The 20,316-nt window shown below is 36.9% G+C and overlaps 2 protein-coding genes across 4 annotated transcripts in view; both read right to left on the bottom strand.

The window, feature by feature from the left end:
* The window catches only part of LOC129279383 (ecto-NOX disulfide-thiol exchanger 2-like), a 30,162-nt gene extending 19,997 nt beyond the window's left edge, over nucleotides 1-10,165 (bottom strand). The window contains exons 1-2 of one of the 2 annotated variants that reach the window (XM_064111374.1): nucleotides 9,861-9,974; nucleotides 2,565-2,787 (exon numbers count right to left, since the gene is read on the bottom strand). Coding sequence is in view for 1 of the 2 variants with exons in the window: in XM_064111373.1 (XP_063967443.1) it covers nucleotides 9,861-9,891 (31 nt within the window). In the remaining variant the exon portion in view is untranslated. Of the gene's footprint in view, nucleotides 1-2,564; nucleotides 2,788-9,860 lie in introns of both variants that reach the window. The other variant, XM_064111373.1, reaches the window with a different exon arrangement.
* Nucleotides 10,166-14,523: 4,358 nt separating this feature from the next.
* On the bottom strand, nucleotides 14,524-19,253 carry LOC129279348 (transmembrane protein 254-like). Of its 2 annotated transcripts, XM_054915442.2 has the most exons (4): nucleotides 18,957-19,253; nucleotides 17,258-17,361; nucleotides 16,812-16,871; nucleotides 14,524-14,751 (listed from the first exon to the last, which is right to left on the bottom strand). In XM_054915442.2, exons 1-4 carry the CDS (start codon nucleotides 19,041-19,043, stop codon nucleotides 14,538-14,540), a joined length of 465 nt encoding a protein of 154 aa, XP_054771417.2. In that variant the 5' UTR covers nucleotides 19,044-19,253; the 3' UTR covers nucleotides 14,524-14,537. The 2 variants fall into 2 exon arrangements, 1 of the variants encoding a protein (XP_054771417.2); XR_010295974.1 differs by lacking the exon at nucleotides 17,258-17,361 and having other exon boundaries at nucleotides 14,722-14,751; nucleotides 18,957-19,042.
* Nucleotides 19,254-20,316: the final 1,063 nt, after the last annotated feature.

Genomic DNA, 20,316 nt, shown 5'->3' on the forward strand with positions numbered 1-20,316 from the left:
TATATTTTGGAGGGGACTAGGACACAAAATAAAAAAGGGGAAATTACTGAAAATAACCAGAGGAAACAAAAAATTAAGAGAGGGGGAGAGAATGAAAGAAAAAAATAAGAAAGGCAGAAATGAGGAAGAAGTAAAGGAAGGAAGAAAGAGAGAATGGTTGCGGGGAAGAGAAAGATGGAAAGAAAGAAAGAAAGAAAGAAAGAAAAGAAGAAAGAGGGAAAGAAGGAAGGAAAGAAAAAAGGAAGAAAGAAAAAAAAATAGAGAGAAAAAAACTGAGGGGAAGAGAAAGAAAGGAAAGAAGGAAAGAATAAAGAAAGAAAAAGAAAGAAAAGAGGTAAAAGGAAAGAAAGGAAGGAAGAAAGAAAAGAGAAAAGGGAAAGGATGGATGGAAGGAAGAGAAGGGAAAGAAAGAAAACAAAAGAAAGGAAAGAAGGAAGAAAGAAAATGTAAAAGGATAGATGGAAGGAAGGAAAAAAGGAAAGAAAGACAAGAAAGATAGAAGAGACAGAAAGAAATGAAGGAAGGCAGAAAGAAAAAATAAGGAAGAAAAGAAAGACAGAAATAAAGAAAATCAGAGCGGTGTCTGGATTGCCCGCCGACTGGCGCGGCTCTGCATTCGTGCTGGTACGCTCGTATATCAACAGCAACTGCAGCAGCTTGTTGATCACCCGCACCTCCATTTTCAACGTCAAATTCTCCGATTTCGCCGTCATCGTTGTCGATATCACTGTCGCTTTCGTCACTATCACTACCACTGCTATCTTCATGCAGAATTTCAAAGTTAAAATCGAAAGTAATTTCATCATCTGAAGACATTTTGCTATCACAAATTTTGGCGTTCTCATTCATAAATCATAATAATACATGTAATGCAGCGTTCAAAAATAGCGCGCGCTCATAATACACTGATCGCTCGCTCGCGATCTCTACAGATTGACGTCACAGAATCTTTCAGATGTACTCGTTAGTTTCACAAGGGCCGTGTTTTTATGCCAAAATTACCCCATGTTTGAACTTGAAATTCTCTGACTGCTGATGTCATATGGCTCTGGAAATGACTTGTATTTATTGATAAATATATCCTGTACGGATAAATACCAATTTTAATCGATTTAAACACATTTTTTTTTTATCTCACAGATTCTTTAACTAGAATACCTCCAATTTTATTTCTGATTATTTCAATCAAATGCTAAAGCAATTTATTCTACTTTGAAATTTTACTTCCTTGGTTCACTTGGTGGTAGAGACATGAAGCATAAATCATATGAGCCCATCTTGACAATAATGATGCGATTTGCATATATTGGAGAGGATGGTGATGCCAATTCTTTTCAAGGTGAGATCTAAAACTATTAACAGATAGTGCTTGTACTGCTGCAAATGGTAGCCTGTTCCAATTATTAATGGACTGAAAACAAGGGACCAGCAGCTGTCTAAAATTTGTTTTTAAATGTGCTTTACCAACTTTGAAGATATGACCTCTCGTTCTGCTTTCTTTCATGTCTTTACTCATTGAAAATAAGCTTTCCTGTTGAATATCCTCTCTTCCCCAATAAGTTAACTTTGGTCAGATCTCTGTCTCAGATATTCAGTGTTGGTAGTCTAATTTCATTCAAATAAAAATATTTCCAATCTGTTTTCTAATTCAATCAGACACCTGAATTTGATTTTATATACCGGTACCGGTACCTAGTTTTTGTGTGTCTGGACAATCGATTTTAAACAGCCATTTTGAGAAGTCAACAGGAAAAGTTCAATCAATGTTTAGTATAAACTACTAAGCAATATTATAGAGAACAAAACTGAAGAAGATAACCAAAATGGCGAGCGCGAATTGCGCATGACCCGTGCGCAAATAATTTGCGTTCGCGATCGCCATTTTGGATTCGGCGGTGAATTATTACGTGTGGGGTACTGTGAACCGGCTTCAAATCACCGATTTTGAGATGTTTACAAGAAAGGATAGTAAATTTAGTCACTATAGAGTAAGCTGAATGTATGCTATGATCCATCGCCTGAGGTAATACGCAACACAGACTTTGTCTTTACACTGACCCAGATATTCATTTACACCAACCCAGATATTCATTAAAAATCTGACTCAAAACGATGGAAAAATAATGAATTTGGGGCATTTGAATTCTGATGTGATGGCCTCAAAATGCAGCCTTTCTCATCAAATCCCATAATAATATAAGGAATGTTATTAACTGAAAGATTTTGTGAAATAAAAAGAATTTTTTTAAAATCTGAACTAAATTTGTTAGGTGCCCAGACTTGGGTTGGGGACCACCATCGAAAAGGAAAACTAGCTCGCCTGTAAGTAACCCAGGGAGCTCCGGCCCGCGCAGCGGGCTGGAGCCCAGGGGCTTACCGTGTATTTGACCATACTCACGGGACTAGCGTGATTTATGGTCTAAATATTTCGGTAAGAGTTCCATATGCACCCCCCACTAAAATTGAAAATAAAAACATGGAGAAGGTTCAAAATAATATATCTAGCCCTAATATCGAACATATATGGGAATACCCATATATGATGGGGAAGTGGAAATACATACCAAAACAGAATATGGCTTTATTCCGTCAAATTTCGAGCGAGATCTTGTGCGTGTAATTGTCCATAGACATCGGTTTATTTAGTCAGTAAAGGGTCTGCGGGTCAAGACTAGTCGAACTATCGGCTGATAATCGTAAAAATACTCTTTCCGGTATCAGCGCTTCTCGCTAGCATAGAGGGAAAGGTCTTGACTGCAGATCAAACGAGGTGAGTTCGAGTCCCAACTAAGGTAAGCAACAGTAAAAAAATGATAGAAAAATCTGAAGTGAACGAACCGGAAGTCTCAACAATCTTTTGTTATTTTTGGTGGGGGGTGCATATGGAACTCTTTCCAATATTTCTCCAAATGAATTGTGAAAACAGAAATTATGCACTTACCGCGATTATATGGATGAAGGTCTAACGAGTGGCAATTTCCTGACATCGAGGCACAGACTGCACAGACAGAAAGTTCTCTCCTTCTACATCCGTCTCGATCGGCCATTTTTGTTATGAATCATAACATTAAAATGGCCGATCGAGACTGGGGTAGCCTAGGACTCTTTAGGAGAGAACTTTTCGTTTTTTTGAAGTTCCAGTCTGCCACTCGTTAGAGTTAGACCTTCATCCATATAATCGCGGTAAGTGCATAATTTCTGTTTTCACAATTCATTTGGAGAAATATTTAGACCATAAATCACGCTAGTCCCATGAGTATGGTAAAATACACGGTAAGCCCCTGGGGCCGATTGCACGAAAGGGTCTTTCCAAGGACCGTCTTTCGTGTCGCCCATATTTTATGATACGCCATGTGAAACGCATTTCAAATAAATTATCTGCAAATATATTTTATTTGTCCGTCAAAATAAACAAAATATTTGTATATAAAATGATGTGATATCCCATGAAATTGTATAAAATTTGATTTAAAAGCAAGCTTACGAATTTTATTTGTTTATCATAAATTTCCGAATCGCCCCGCTTATAGCGCATCATAAAAGATGGGCGACACGAAAGACGGTCCTTGGAAAGACCCTTTCGTGCAATCGCCCCCTGGGCTCCGGCCCGCGAAATTATTTTTCCCACCGAGTTCTGGACTAACATATGAATATTCATGACTTGCGTCTTCGGATTGAGAGTACGCATGCGCGTGGACTTGGCCTCGACCAGTGCCGATCGTAAGCATTCACGTTGCTCAGAATGAATTAGCATCGTCAAATTACCGGTACCCTTACATATAGTTACATAGGTCTTATAGGCTTAGATCTATATATATATATATATATCCAATTCTTAAACACTTAATAAACTAGCTGCCATTAATGGCAAGACATGTGCTAGCTTAGGCTAGCGCATTAACTTTACCTCAAATCTGGACCTGTCTAATTATCCCAGAAGGAAAAACCAGTAAGACCAGTAAGAATTTTTACTGGTTTCCAGTAGAATTTTACTGGTTTCCAGTATATTTTTACTGGGCCAGTTGATTTTTAACTGGACCAGTAAAAATCAACTGGAGACCAGTTCCAACAATTGCATTCAAGTTGAAGCAATTAGTAATACCAGTTAAATTGTTTTTCATCAAACTGGTGTTTCTGGTCCAATAAATGGTTTCCAGTAGATTTTTACTGGTTTCCAGTTTATGTTTACTGGACCAGTTGATTTTTAACTGGACCAGTAAAAATTAACTGGAAACCAGTTCAAACAATTGCATTCCAGTTGAAGCAAAGTAGTAATACCAGTTAAATTGTTTTTCATCAAACTGGTGTTACTGGTCCAATAAATAATGACTTTATTTCAAGTCATATCATTTGACGAATTATGGAAAATGAATCTTGCAATTTAGAGAAAGTTATTATCGTTATCATTGTTATCATCATTCTTCTTATAATTATCATAATTATTATTATTATGATTATTATGATCATTGTTGTTATCATTCTTATTACTGTTATCATTGTTATTGATATTGTAATTATTATTATTAATATTATCATAATTATCAAGTATTAACATTATCATTAAAATAATTATTTCCTTTATGATTAAGATCAAAGCAAGATATATTCCTCTGATATAGTCAACTGGTCTAAAGTAATTCATTGTTTGAAATTGAACTGGTCAAGACCAGTAATACCAGTAATTCTGATCATGTGGTTTACCTCATTAGCATAATACCTATTTTAAAAAGAAAAATCAGGATTTAGAATGGAATATCCTTGCAATGGCACTCATTGTTGTTTAAAAAATTTCCAAATAAGTGTGTGAACTAATTCACAATGAAAATATGTAATTTCATATATCACATTTAAAATAACAGCAGAAAGATTAATCTACTAACCATCTTTTCCATCACATTTCACTGACCATGGTATATAACAAACCACATGCATGTAATAAATTGATCCAGTAAGACCCGTACGAGGACCAGTTCGACCAGTTCGAGGACCAGTCAGACCAGTAGAAAATACCAATAAAGACCAGCTTGAATTGGATACCAGTATGAAGACCAGTGAGACCAGTAACAACCACCAGAAACAAAACCAGTATAAAATTCCAGTAATTCAAGACCAGTTTAATTTTTAACTGGACCAGTAAAATTTAACTGGACCAGTATGACCAGTTAGACCAGTAAACCGATGTTCAAATTTCCAGAGTTACCAGTTAAAATTCTACTGGTCTAACTGGTCCAGTGGAACTGGTTTTTCCTTCTGGGATGCCTAGTACTAATCAGTGTTATAATTTATGAAGGTTTCCATGGCGAAGAAGAATAGTGTAGTAGGTTTCACGGTACACCATGTATCTTTCTTGGGCAGATGTTGGTCCTGAAAAGGACCACCCAATCTCGACGTTTCGACAAGTGTGTTCTTGTCGTTTTCTCCTGAGGACGACAAGAACACACTTGTCGAAACGTCGAGATTGGGTGGTCCTTTTCAGGACCAACATCTGCCCACGAAAGATACATGGTGTACCGTGAAACCTACTACACTAATCAGTGTTGTAGTGCCTTGATGCTCGGCCTTGGCCTTAAGGCGCCTTAATGCCTTGCTACTTTTTCAAAGCCTTGGCATCGAGAAGGCCTTGGCCTTGAGGATTTTGAGCCTTGAAATTTTAAGGCATTTTCTTGGCATTTTCAAGGCTTTTTCAAGGCATTTTGTATTTTGTACTTTCATTTGTTTTAAATAAGTAATTATAAATGTTTCAATTGTTTTTTTAATATATATTTAATAACACTAATGGTCAATACTACCAATCACCAGTAACAGTAGCAGCAGCAGTAGTAAGTGTACTAGCAGTGTCATCAATTGTAATTGTCACCATTATCAAGAAATTCAAACAAAGAATACATCAGTTATGAAAAATAGCATTATGTATTGGTAATGTGTTGTAATCATATGATGATAATGACAGTAAATAATAATGGCCATGATCAAGATAATAGTGCTTTGATGACAATAATAATTTTTACATGTGACTGCAATTTTTGACAACAATTTTCATACTTAAAACATAGCTAACTCTAAAGAACGATAACAAGGTTGATTTCTAGTCCATTAGGATTTTCCTTGTATTATTTTCTTTGGCCAACAAGAATGTTTTAAGTCTTAATGATATTCTGAAAAGATTTGGTAAACTTGAACAGTCTCCAATTTTGTCATATCCAAATGGGTTATGTCAATGGCATGATGAGCCAGAAACTTTGAGGGGCCAAGCATGGCATATATAGAGCAAAATTTCTGTCAAAAAAAAAGAAGAAAGCGATTGAAGCGAGCGAGTGAACAAAATTTGTCCCCCTCTTTCTATAAGAAAAGCTAATTTTGCAATAGATTGTTTAAAAAAATAATATCACATTTACTCCATCTTTTCCTTTCCCTTCCCCCCCCCCCCCCTTATCTAAGTGTATTCTTGGTGGTGGAACTTCTTCTTCTCTCTATCTCTCTTCTAAATTTTATATTTGTTTTGGGTCAGATTGACAAAACAAAGGGGAAAAAACGTTTACTTCTTTTTAATCATATATCGTTCAGCATTGAATCTCATTTCTCTACAGTTTCAAGGAAATAAACAACGTATTTGTTTTTGTGTCAATATAGTTTCAAGAAATAATAATTAACAAAAATAATTTAATAATTAATAATTATTCATATTATCAATAAGTATTAATAATTAATGATTAATTAACTGTTTAATAAAAGTGGTTGTAAGCAGAAAAAAATATGAAAACTGACAAGAGTCCTAAAAATGACTCATTTTCAGTTTAAGCATTTGAAAATTTTAGCTTGCGCTTTGTGCTCTCTTGCCCCCCCCCCTCCAAAAAAAAAAATCCTACAAATGAAATATGCCCTTTTTAAAAAAGAAATACCTTCTTTAATAATAAAACATAATACATTTTAGGTTCGAAAATCACAGATTTTGAATCGTGCTTGCATCAATTATTGTTTAGTACAGTACTGCTAATGGTTACAAAAATGTATAGAATGTTGCTTTATGGTTGAAATATCACAAATATTTGGCTCGCTTCCTGCACTCGCATCAATTATTGTACTCGTTCTCTTCCCGTTCACAAAAAAATGCTTAGAATGTCCAGTTTTCAGGTTGGAATATCACAAATTTTTGAGCTCGCGCTTTGCGCTCGCATTATTTTTTATTGGTGAGTTATGTATCTTATTTAAAATGCAGTAATTAACTGCTTAATTAACTGCTTCCTTTACTGGTCAGTATATAAAAAGAATTAGCGAGCGCAAAGTTATTTTTTAGTTAGATACACATCTTTTTCATGATTAAAAAACCAGCTCAGAATAAAATAATTTCCATGTCTTATTACACGACATGTCAAGAAGTTTGAGCTGGTGATTCGCGCTGACAACATCGCGCAAGGAAATTTCAACAATGATTAGCCCCATAATTGACCATAAATCAAGTTTTACAACATCAGAATTGATTTTTTTTTCAAAACCGCTTGCTCGCAATGCTTTCTCGCTGAGAAGTAAAACCTAAAGCAAAATATCTATCTTATAATTGGAGGCGCGATAGCTCAGTCGGTAGAGCGGGGGACTCGTATTCCGGTGACCCGGGTTCGATTCCCACTTGGTGCGCTTAGTGCCCTTTGGTAAGGCATTAATCCTCAGTACCAGGTCCTTCGGAGGGGACCTTAAGCCGTCGGTCCTCTGGTTGCTTGCTTACAAGCATTCATGCTTTCTTAGCAATCAGGTAAAAAAAAAATCACCACCACCAATCAATAATTAAAAATCATTTTAGAAGGCCTTTGCTCAACTTAATTTTTATAAAACACACAATTACTTCACGCAGTTCATAATCTCATTTTGAAAATACATGTATCTGTTTGCACAAAAAAACTCATTTTGATAAATGGGTGCCTTTTTGGCGTTGACCCCCCCCCCATAATAATTTTCTGCTGCCCCTGTCCCAGGGAGTGGAGAAAAACATACGTTGAGAATGCCAGGATCAGATGACCGTGGTAATAATAATTATTGCAATGTAAATCGCCTATAGAAAAATTATGGATTATGTGTACACAGGTAACTATATCATTATTTTAATATGTCTCTATCATGAAATTATTTTTGTTTTAAATGTACAAAGGTTAATTTTTTTCTCGCTCAGTCCCCTCGCTCACATACATTTTACCATGTGTGATGTCTGCCGCCTAAGTATTGTTAGTTCATTGTTCTGTATATCGTAAGTTTGAAATGCCTTGGCCTTGAGGTTTTCAGGCCTTGGCCTTGGGTTTCCATGCCTTGGCCTTTGGTATTGAAGCCTTTGCCTTGGGTATTAAAGCATTGGCCTTGGAGGTTTGAGCCTTGACTACAACACTGAATAGCCGTCTAATGCCGTGGTTAACTTCGAACTGGTTAATTCCGAACTTTACGTTTAATTAGGTTTAGACAAATATTAGCTTATGTGCCATATGGTTTAATATGTCTAGTCCGTATACAAAACCAGTCCTAGATGTAATTTTTTTTTAAATCTTAGTTCTAGTCTAGTCTCTAGATCTAGACTCTGATCTACGCTGTACCAGCATGGAACCACTAGTGTACCAAGGGGGGGGGGGGTAGACTGCCCCTCTGACGAGTCACAACTGATTTAGGGGACGTGTCCCCCCCCCTTTAAGAAGCCAAATAAATACGTTTGTCCCCTCTTTTGAACGTGAAGATCTTATTTTTTTTGCTTGTCAATTTTTTTTCAGCTAAGAAATCCTTAATTTGGGGTGAAGACCCTTTTTTTTTTTGGGGGGGGGGGGCTTGTCACATTTTTTCGCGGACGAAATATCCTCCAAAAAATGTGACCCCCTTTTGGAAAATCCTAGGACTAGGTACGCCAGTGCGTGCATGGAATGTATTCTAACGTCAGGCACAAATTAACGTCAGTGATCTTAATCCCCGTCTTCACCCCAAATTAAGGATTTCTTAGCTGAAAAAAATTGACAAGCAAAAAAAAAAAAAGATCTTCACGTTCAAAAGAGGGGACGTCCCCTGGATCAGTTGTGACTCGTCATGGGGGCAGTCTGTCCCCCCCCCTTGGTATACCTAGTGGTTCCATGCCCCCCCCCCCCTTTGGTATACCTAGTGGTTCCATGCTGATACAGCGTAGATCAGAGTCTAGATCTATAGAGACTAGACTAGAACTAAGATATTTTTTTTTAGATCTACGACTGGTTCTGTATACGGACTAGACATATTAAACCAAGGTAAATAAGCTAATATTGGTCCAAACCTATAATCAAACGTAAAGTTCGGAATTAACCAGTTCGAAGTTAACCATGCCATTAGTCGGCTATTCCTATTATTACTATTAGACATTAGACAGGTCCAGATTTGAGGTAAAGTTAATGCGCTAGCCTAAGCGAGCCCTACCCTAGCACATGTCTTGCCATTAATGGCAGCTAGTTTGATAAGTGTTAAAGAAGTGGATATAGATATACATGTAGATCTAAGCCTAGTATAAGGTCTACGTAACTATGTAAGGGTACCGGTAATTTGACGATGCTAATTCATTCTGAGCAACGTGAATGCTTACGACCGGCACTGGTCGTGGCCAAGTCCACGCGCATGCGTACTCTTAATCCGAAGACGCAAGTCATGAATATTCATATGTTGGTCCAGAACTCGGTGGGAAAAATAATTTCGCCTCCGGCCGGCCCGCAGCTGCGCGGCACGGGCCGGAGCTCCCTGGGCTGGGTTAGCTCGCCTGCTGAACTGCTAACGTTGTCGTAATCTAAAAATAATCATTCCGCATAATCATGATAATCATCAATTTTAAGCTATAATTTTAGACCTATAGACTATATGATCAGCATACTCACACAAATCGGAATTTCTGCGTCCCAAATCCATGTTTCGTGGCCTTAAATCATAGATTTACCAGAGTAGGCCTACGTCGACGCGTTGCAGAGACTCCACTACCGTATCACAACGTCGCACAATGAATGTATTGTATTTGTGAATTTAGCATTTAGCTCCTGTGCAATTCGAATGACTTTATCAGAGAATCATGATAAATCTACTGGATATGCATGCATAAAAATTGCATGCCTCAATGCGTAAACGTTCACGATATTTTCAGCGCATAATACTAGTCATGATCCAGGCTCAGCTAGCTGCACATGTATTATTATCGGGGAGGGGGGGGGGGCAAACGCCGGGCCCAAGTGATAGGACAAATTGACGGTAGACTCCATATCGGAAGAAAAGGAAGAAGAGGGATTGATTGATTGATTGATTGATTGATGGATGGATGGATCATGGATGGATGGATGGATGGACGGACGGGTGGATAGATGGATGGATGGATTGATTGATTGAGCTACAAGAATGACATACAGTATAACATAACATACAACAGGCTTACACAGGATGGCCCACGAAAGCTCGAAAGTTTATTTCTACTAGCTAGGCCTAAAAACTAGGAAGAAGAATACGAATTATTCTTACATTTACATGAATTACAATATTATACATCATGGTACATTAATATACATTAAAATCATTACAAGGTATATACTATTAAATTAAACTACATTACGCTACAACAATGAAAATAGAAAAGTCTTGATAGAAAGCCCGGATAGAAAGAAAGAAAGAAAGAAAGAAAGAAAGAAAGAAAGAAAGAAAGAAAGAAAGAAAGAAAGAAAGAAAGAAAGAAAGAAAGAAAGAAAGAAAGAAAGAAAGAAAGAAAGAAAGAAAGAAAGAAAGAAAGAAAGAAAGAAAGAAAGAAAGAAAGAAAGAAAGAAAGAAAGAAAGAAAGAAAGAAAGAAAGAAGAAAGAAAGAAAGATAGATAGATAGATAGACATATGAATTTGTTACCCCCTATTTTGTTCACCTAATTTGAAGGCTTTATTCAGCTTGTGTCGGCTGTATTTGGCAGTTAAAGGAGAATGAAACCCTTGAAACCAGCTGAATCCATATCAAAGAGAAAAATCAAAGAAACATATTGTTGAAAGTTTGAGGAAGATTGAATGAATAATAAGAAAGTTATGAGCATTTGAATATTGAGATCACTAGTGCCATGTAGATCCTCCCATCGGCAATGCGACCAAGATCTGTGATATCACACACGTACAACTCCCTCATTACTTTAGTACTTATTTCACTTATATTCTCACTTTTATAGAGTCTATCACAAGGTGAGGTGTTCTCTTTATAAGATGACAAGTACAGAGGTTTCACAACATTATATCATTGATGAATCGTTTGTCATATGATTAGAATGAGCAAAAAGAGATGTTTTGGGGTATATTTTCAGTGTCCAAATGGGAGAGTTGTACGTGTGTGACATCACAGATCTTGGTCGCATTGCCAATAGGAGGATCTCCATAGCATTAGTGATCTCGACATTCAAATGCTCATAACTCTTTTATTGCTAGTTTTTTTTTACTCAAAGTTTTGTTGATCTTATTCTTTGATTTTTCTGCTTTCACATAAGCTAACTTGCTCCAAGAGTTTCATTCTCCTTTAATGATACGCTTACCGCCTTGACCGAACTGTGCGAAGTCTGTGTGGACTGTGTGGTAGAGATAGGCCGGGCCGTAAACACTACTTCTTGGGGGTGCATAAATCGCCCTAATTAAGTTTATTAATTATGGCATAATATAAATCACTGTCATTTGTTTATGATATTGACTGTGGTACGACATAAGGATAACGGAGGAGCTTCTGTTTATGTTAAGATATAGACATATAAGGAAATGTTTTTTCTGACCAAAAAGTGACAGTAATTTTCTCTGATTCTGTGCTCCTTCCCTCGATATACTCCCGAGTTCAGGTTCAGTTGTCTTAGCGACGCTTTGTTTACTACTGCGCGCATTGTGTGTGTACGTGATTATTGCATAGAGATGTAATCAGCGTATTCTGTGTGGTGTATACACCGTTCATGCGTTGCACGTATACGTATATGCACCGGTATTCACACATTATTCATCCCTGGATTTGGCTTCTTAAAATGAGACAAGCATGATTTAACGTGAAAATTGACGGAGCTAAATATTAATTAATCAATATGAATTTTATATGTATGAAAAGCTTACATGTTACATATCACTGTCTGGGAACGAGGATTTCCAAATCTAACGCAAAACGCGCTGCTGCCAGGTTGAAAATCGTATATCAAAATCCAATCCAGCACAAAGCGACCAATTAATGGATATTGTGCATGATGAGAACAATAAAGTTAATTGCATTGTAAAGTTTAACCTAAAAGTGACGAAGGCTTTTTTTCAAGAATGGGCATGATTTTATATGTAATGAAAAGAAAATGTTCTCTTCTTCTTATATCTAGGACGAGGATATTGTACCCCCTTTCAATTTTTGATAGGAGAGGAAAGGGTAAAAAGTTGATAGGCATAAAAAAAAGACAGTCGTGCGCAGTGCGACTAATCAACGTAGATGATGCGTGATAAGTACAAAAAAGTTCATTGGATTGTAAAGTTTGACCTGAAAAACACGGCGGTTTTTTTCAACCAATCAGGTTGAACCTTATATCACAAGAAAGAGTTACAACCTGTCTATCTGATAGTATTTGAACTCAGACATTTTGACACGAAAGTCAGACGCTGTAAGAGAAGATCGAGCCCAAAACTGTGCAAAAAGTGCTTCTCTCACACAAAAACAAGAGAAACTGTGTATTTTCAGTCAAAAAAACACGGTTGTTTTTTTAATCAGAATGAAAAATGACAGATATCATGAGATGTAGAACAAGTCTAAGATTAAAAAACCGTTTGAACCCGTGAAAAATCTCGAGCGGTTTTTGAGATATGAGTTAAAGGACAAGTCCACTTCAACAAAAAGTTGATTTGAATAAAAAGAGAAAAATCCAACAAGCATAACACTGAAAATTTCATCAAAATCGGATGTAAAATAAGAAAGTTATGACATTTTAAAGTTTCGCTTAATTTCACAAAACAGTTATATGCACATCCTGGCTGGTATGCGAATGAGGAGACTATGACGTCATCCACTCACTATTTCTTTTGTATTTTATTATATGAAATATGAAATATTATAATTTTCTCCTAATTGTCAAGTGATACAATGATTAATTCCTCCCTGAACATGTGGTATAAGCATTGTTTAATACTATATGGTTCAGTCAAGTTGGTCCTTATTGTCAAATCTATAAAAAATGAAATATTGTATAATTCAAACAATGAAAAACAAAAGAAATAGTGAGTGATGGACATCATCGACTGACTAAACTAGTTGTGCATATCACTGTTTTGTGAAAAATAAGCGAAACTTTAAAATGTCATAACTCTCTTATTTTACATCCGATTTTGATGAAATTTTCAATGTTATGATAATTTAAATTTTCTCTATTTATTCAAGTCAGCATTTTCCTGGGGTGGACTTGACCTTTAAAAGAGCCGAAAATGGGTCTATTTTGTCAAGTTTTTGACGCCGGAATAGGGGATTTGCCACGGTGCGCGTTAAGTGAACACAACAAATTCATATGTAGATAGATAGATAGATAGATAGATAGATAGATAGATAGATAGATAGATAGATAGATAGATAGATAGATAGATAGATAGATAGATAGATAGATAGATAGATAGATAGATAGATAGAAGATGAAGAAGAGGAAGAGACCACTGCACATGAAAAGAATTTACTCTGCAAATCAAGGGCAACAGTCACACAATAAATGCACATTTTGAAATTTATTTATTTGATTTCACAATTAAAAAAAAGATGTAAAGTGAACTTGAATAAAAAAGAGCTGCCAACGAAACAAAATTCTAACTAGATTACTGTAAAAATATAATAAATCATAATCACTGTTTATGGCTGGGTATGACGGCTCATTTCTTATGCTAAATTGTCTTTTGGGTCAATCATGAGCTCCAGGAGGTGGTGTATTTTGAATTTTTGTTCTCAATGGAATAGGCAGGGCCAAAGTTACAAGAGCTCTATATACACATTATGGTCTGTCTTTTAAAATATTTTTCTTTCTTCTATCTTCCCTTTCCCATCTTTTTGTTAAACTACTGAAAAAATCTAGAGGTGGCCGACCCCTATACCCACCTAGAGCACCACTCCTATAATGTTTATATATATATATATATATATTATTATTATTATTTATGCCTCCCATGAATTTAGAAAAGTCACACATTTTTGGCTAATTTTTTTAAAACAAAATTCAACGAAAGTGTTCACAAAATCCTGAGTTTTTTTACTTCAGAAAATGCAAAGCGCCCCATTAACAGCTCGGTCGCTTCACTCCCTCGCTTTTGAGTTTCTTCAAAAAAATTGTACTATATATGTGTCTTCCCCCCCCCCCGGAAAAATATTTGTGTACAGCCATACCCCCTCCAACTGCTGCATGGCGAGAAATATCCCCCCCCCCCCATTTCTCTATATCTCTCCCTCTCTGACTCTATATCTGTCTTTCCCATTCTCTACTTCCTCATCCGCTCTTCCCCCCCCCCCCCCCTCCTCTCCCTCTCTCTCGTTATCCCTATAGGTGCTTTATTCAGTCCAGTTAGATGACGATTTCATTTTCCACTTTGATGGTGCTTAAGAACTGCGGCAGCGACTCTTTATCAACATCCTTGCCGTGGAAGAAGAGGAGCTCGTCCACAGATTTGCCTGAGGAACCGGGGTCGTATGCGAGGAGGTTTCCAAGGGATCCGATCCCGAAACCGAGGGTGAAAATAAACCACTGGATCCGAGCTCGACCCTTAATGCCCTTTTTCCTACAAGATGTGAATAAAATCATATACAGGTCTGTTATTATGAAAGTTGATGTCACATTTGAATACTTTACATTCTTTCTAGCTACATATAATTTTGTATAACATATCTTTAGAAAAGGCACATATAAGTTAGTAGAAGTAGCAGTAGTAGCAGCAGCGAGCAGCGGCAGTAGTATAATAGTAGTAGTAGTAGTAGTAGTAGTAGTAGTAGTAGTAGTAGTAGTAGTAGTAGTAGTATAGTAGCAGGAGTATTACGAAGTGTCGTAGTAGTAGTATATAGTAGTAGTGTAGTAGTAGTAGTAATAATGATGATGATGACGATGATGATGATGATGATGGGTTCCTGTATAGCGCCGGTATCCGCCTCAGCTGGGCGCTCATGGCGCTTGCTCAAAAATAGGAAATATCTCACAAATTTCAATGTCTTTAAACAGTGCTTAGGATCATCATTCAGTTCAAGTACTGTCCTAGTAATGCTAAAATTGAGTTATTCTTGCAATAATGTTGGAGTGGGGAACAGAAAAGTCTTCAGGTAAGACTCAAAAGTTGATTGGGTCTCTGCTCTCCTGATAAATTGAGGAAGGCTATTCCACAGCTTTGGTCCAGAGATGTAGTTCGGCTCTGTCACCCCAAGTTGTGTGGCTGAGAGATTCTGTCAGCAATGCTTGATCTGCTGATCTGAGACTGCGTGTTGGTCTATGCCGAGATAAGAGCTCTGATATGTAGGGTGGAGATTTATCGTTAAGCGCTTTAAATACGAGGACCCCAAGTTTATAGGCTATTCTCTGGTTGACAGGCAGCCAATGTAGGTCACGCAGAATTGGAGTATTGTGGACTCTCTTTCTTTGAAGGGACACAAGACGTGCGGCCATGTTCTGCAGACGCTGAAGTCTGTGCAGTTGATGTTGAGTCAAACCAGTCAAAATTGAGTTGCAAATGTCCAGTCGGGTTGTTACAAAGGCATGAACAAGGAGATCAGCAACTTTCTTAGTTACATGCTTGCGGATCCTTCCAAGATTACGGATAGAGATACAGGCAGCCTTGGAAGTGCCTGTGACATGCTGCTCCATTGTAAGTGAGGAATCAAACACTACTCCAAGATTTCTCACTTGATCAGAAGGCTTGATTAAAGAGTTGCCAATTCTTAGATGGTTTATTGTAACTTTGGCTCGTTGTTGACGAGATCCCACAACAAGGAATTCCGTCTTGTCCTTATTCATCTTAAGATAGTTATTAGACAGCCATTCCTGGAGGTCAGCTACACAGGATTCAATGCGCTGAAGTCCTAAATTGACCTCAGTTTGAGATGAGTTGACGGTACAGTAAATCTGTGTATCATCTGCATATCAGTGATACTGGAGTCCGTGCCTCTTGATGATGTGATATATGGGCGAAGTGCATGTACATGCTGAACAACTGCGGGCCGAGGACAGAGCCTTGAGGAACGCCATACTTCAGCGTTGATGAGTCGGATCTGGCACCGTCAACGGTAACATAGCTCGTCCTTCCTGTCAGGTACGATCGAAACCACTGTAGTGCGACTCCGCTGATTCCATATAGGTCACTAAGTCGATGGAGAAGAATATCATGGTCGACAGTGTCGAACGCTGCTGAAAGATCCAGTAGGACTAGAAGCGATATCTTCTTTTGATCCATGCCGGAAAGTAGATCATTCTGGACTCTGAGGATTGCTGTCTCGACACTATGATTGGCACGATAGGCAGACTGGTAGTAATAGTAAAAGTAGTAGTAAAATAGTACTGTACTAGTAGGAGTGCTAGTTTTTTAATATTTATTTCAAAGGCAAAACTTTGCAGCCACTTAATTTTCGAGGATTTAAAATTTATTTCAATATTGTGTTTTTTATAGAAACGCTGAAATGAAAGCCATGCAGCTTCACATTGGAAGTAATTTGATGAGATTTTATTTAGAATCAACAACTAACCGAGTTCGGAATAAACTATACAGTGTAGGGCAAGATAGACAATTAATGATTAGTTATACAGGCGTAACAGGCACAATTTTGAGTCGTAAAGTGTGTGAAAATGAAATCAACTTACCCTGCTAGATAGTATGCATAAATGGCTTCGGAAACATGGATGGATACAGCCATGTACCATCTAATAATTAAAAAAGAGATAAGTTGAAAGAAACAGAAGACAATTTCGAGAATAGGAAGTTGAAGTCGGAGAGAAAAGATAAAATATAATAATTATCGATTATGCAAGAATACACTTATATTATTTTTTGTTACAAATGGGAGGAATAATGATTAATGCTTAATCTTTACTTATATCATTGTTGGTCTAACACAATGAGATTAGGTTATTTTGACAAATCGCTTTTGAGAGTGGACCATGATAAATCTTACTCTTTAGTTATTCGCCATCCAAACCATGAAATCCTCAATTTTGATTGACTGTTGAGCATCGTTACCATGGTAACCAGCATCGAAATACAAAGATTTTATAATTGTAACGTTTATGCAACTGGGCATCAAACTTACATGGCTTTGATGACTCGGGGTCTCTGGTAAGCCAAATACCAAGCCAGATCACCAATAATTCCTAACCAGTGATAGGGTATCTTCTCGGGAACGTAGACACACATCTTTATATTTTAAAAAAGGAGACAGATATTAAAACATAAAGGGGGAATCCAATTTAGATCATAAAATTATTTCTGTGGCGGGAGAAACGGTAAAAAAACGGAATGGTGAAAGGTGGGTGTTTCATAAAGCTGTTCGTAAGTTAAGAGCGACTTTAAGAACGACTGGTGATCCTTTCTTACGCGCTAAAGCATTGCCAATGAAAATACCATTTACCACAAGAAAGGATTACCAGTTGTTCTTAAAGTCGTTCTTAACTTACGATTAAGGGATGAAAAAAAAAAATTAAAAAAGTAGGGCCTGGCCTATTACGGTGTAGATCACAACTTGTTAAATTGAGATGACTTCTCTCCCTCGAAGTGATAATCAAAATGTGAATATAAAGAAAAGGTATATTGTTATATGTCTCGTATTATAAAGATATAAATGTATGATTTTTATCGGTTGAAACTTAAAAAAGGGGGTATTTTAAAGCGTTTTGTGTACAGGAGCGAATACAGAAATGTTATGTTGCCCTTAGTCTTCAATGACGTCACGTGCCTCGGGGCACTTTGAGGGGCGCAAAAACGAATATACCGTGTGAGTAAAAAAAAACAAAAAAAACTTGACACCTCAGAAATCCCCAATTTTAGGAAAAAATTATGTCATGAACCCATAATTATTATATATGGCCTGAGAGAGTATGTTCTCTCGAATAATTTGATACGATATTTAGGTGATATGTGATCCGGGGGGGGGGGGGGCAGTCAAATGTATTGCTGTACACACGCATAACGCTTGGATGATCAGGAGGTAGGTCTACTCTTTGCAGTGATGTAAATTTGATATGCGCCAAAGTAAGGTATGACTCCCGTATGACTGCAATGAATGAATCCAGAATTCTATGATGTCATAATTCTACAACGGTTTGCATTAACATCCATTTTCAAAGGACCTTTTCAGTAATATACATTAATAAAAGAAACACTTTTTATTATCATTTCTGAAGTTTATATCATTGAAAAGATCACGTTGGATTATGACATTATTGGCATCTGGATGCAGTCATGCCTTACTTGGCTCAAGTAAAAAAAATTACATCACTGCAAAGAAAACCTACTGATTATCCAAGCGTGAAGACATACCACATAGATATTGTATCAAATTATTTTGGAGAACATACTCTTTCCAGTCATATATAATGATTATGCGTTCATGACATATTTTCTTCTTAAAATGGGGATTTGTGAGGTGTCAAGTTATTTTTCTTTACTCACACCTTAATTAGGTGTGTTGTTTTTTACCTCAGAGAGTTGTGTTATTGTCCCGGGGCCCGTTGCAGAAAGAGTTACAATCAATCGCAACTCTAAAAATCATGCGTAACTTGATTTTCAACCAATCAACAGCATGCATTTGGGACTTGCAATTGATTTTTTTGGCCTGCGTTTAAACGCAACTCTTTCTGCAACGGGCCCCAGGTGTCTTTACTGTGTTGCGGTGTATGTCGTATTGTGGTGTGCTGTATACTGTATTGTGCAACACTGTGCTTTGCAACAATGAGTTGCATACCCGGGGTTGCATATCGTTGTGATGCTTTATAATATGGTGTTGTGCTTACCGCAGTCAAAGTCATTCCGAAGGCGATGAGGATCATGACAAAAATATTTGGATATTTGAAGTAATCCGGATCGGGTTTTCGCGCCATTTTGATTTCGTCGTCCACCTCTCGAATATCTTGTACAAGTTTAACCACTAGGCTGACAAGAAATTCATCAAAGCCATCACAAGATCGAGACTTCAGTGTTTACAAATTCCTCTTTCTTGACAAGCATATATAGATCTATTCATAATATTGCTGCTATATTCCACATTACAAGGTATATCAAGCCAAACTGTTGCCGCTGCAGTTGTCAAGTCAAGTCTTAAAGATTTGAAGCAAAGAATAATAAAAACAGAGCATAATATATAGGCCTACAATTTATTTAGGACAATTTCAAAGTTCATTTAGCCTTTCTGAATTGTGAGCGTTGAAAAGGCAAACGATGTCAAACATTCTGTGTCGTCTTGTGTTGGAGGGCGTTTTCATGCATATAAAAATCAATAATGCTTTATTTGCTTTCCGACAAAACTCACAAGAGTGTAGCTGATGGCACAAAGTTCACTCATTTGCCATTACCTTTTGAAAATATTGTATATAACCCAATTATTCCCCCCCCCCCCCGATCCATGTACCCCTCTCCTTTAAGGACGTTCCACAATTAAAGTGAAATCCATGTCATTTTCACCAAACTTTGCACATAGATACTTTAGAACCTTAATATTCGAAATATGCAAAAATTAACATAGGTCCATGTGCTTGATTTTTTGCTATAGAGCTTCAAAGTTCACCCAAATTGATGTTCTTAAGAATTGCGCATTCAAAAGAATTTGGCATTTTTAGACCGCCCAAGATTACTACAATGAGTTTAAACCTTCATTACTCATTCAAAATACATGAAAAAGTCATCAAATTTCACAAGAGAGTTAATAATTGTATCGTTAGAATGGAGAATCTGTTAATAGTGCTATTTGTTTGCAATTTTAAGTTTAACAGCACTGTCAGTTCTTAAAAATGGCGTAAAAGATAACAAAATCCCAATCTGAAAAATGTAAAATTTCAGTAACAAAATACAAACGTACAATAAATGCTGCACTTTATTCAAAATCCATGTCATTTTCACCAAAATTTGCAGAGTTGTAGAGGAAGGTATACCTAAGAGGTAGAAACATTAAAAAATAGGGGTTCATGTGCTTGTTTTTAAACTATCAGCATTTTTATTAGAGCAAATGTGCTTTTTAAAACACCAAAAATGGGCCGAATGCTTAGTATCTATGTGAAGAAAAAATCAAAACCACTCTACCATTTATTCAAACTCGGGCTAATATTCGTGATTCTTGGCAGCACTGCAGAGTAAAGTATTTTGAAATCGTAGAGAATA

This window comes from Lytechinus pictus, chromosome 16, assembly GCF_037042905.1.
Source record: "Lytechinus pictus isolate F3 Inbred chromosome 16, Lp3.0, whole genome shotgun sequence".
Taxonomy (NCBI): domain Eukaryota; kingdom Metazoa; phylum Echinodermata; class Echinoidea; order Temnopleuroida; family Toxopneustidae; genus Lytechinus; species Lytechinus pictus.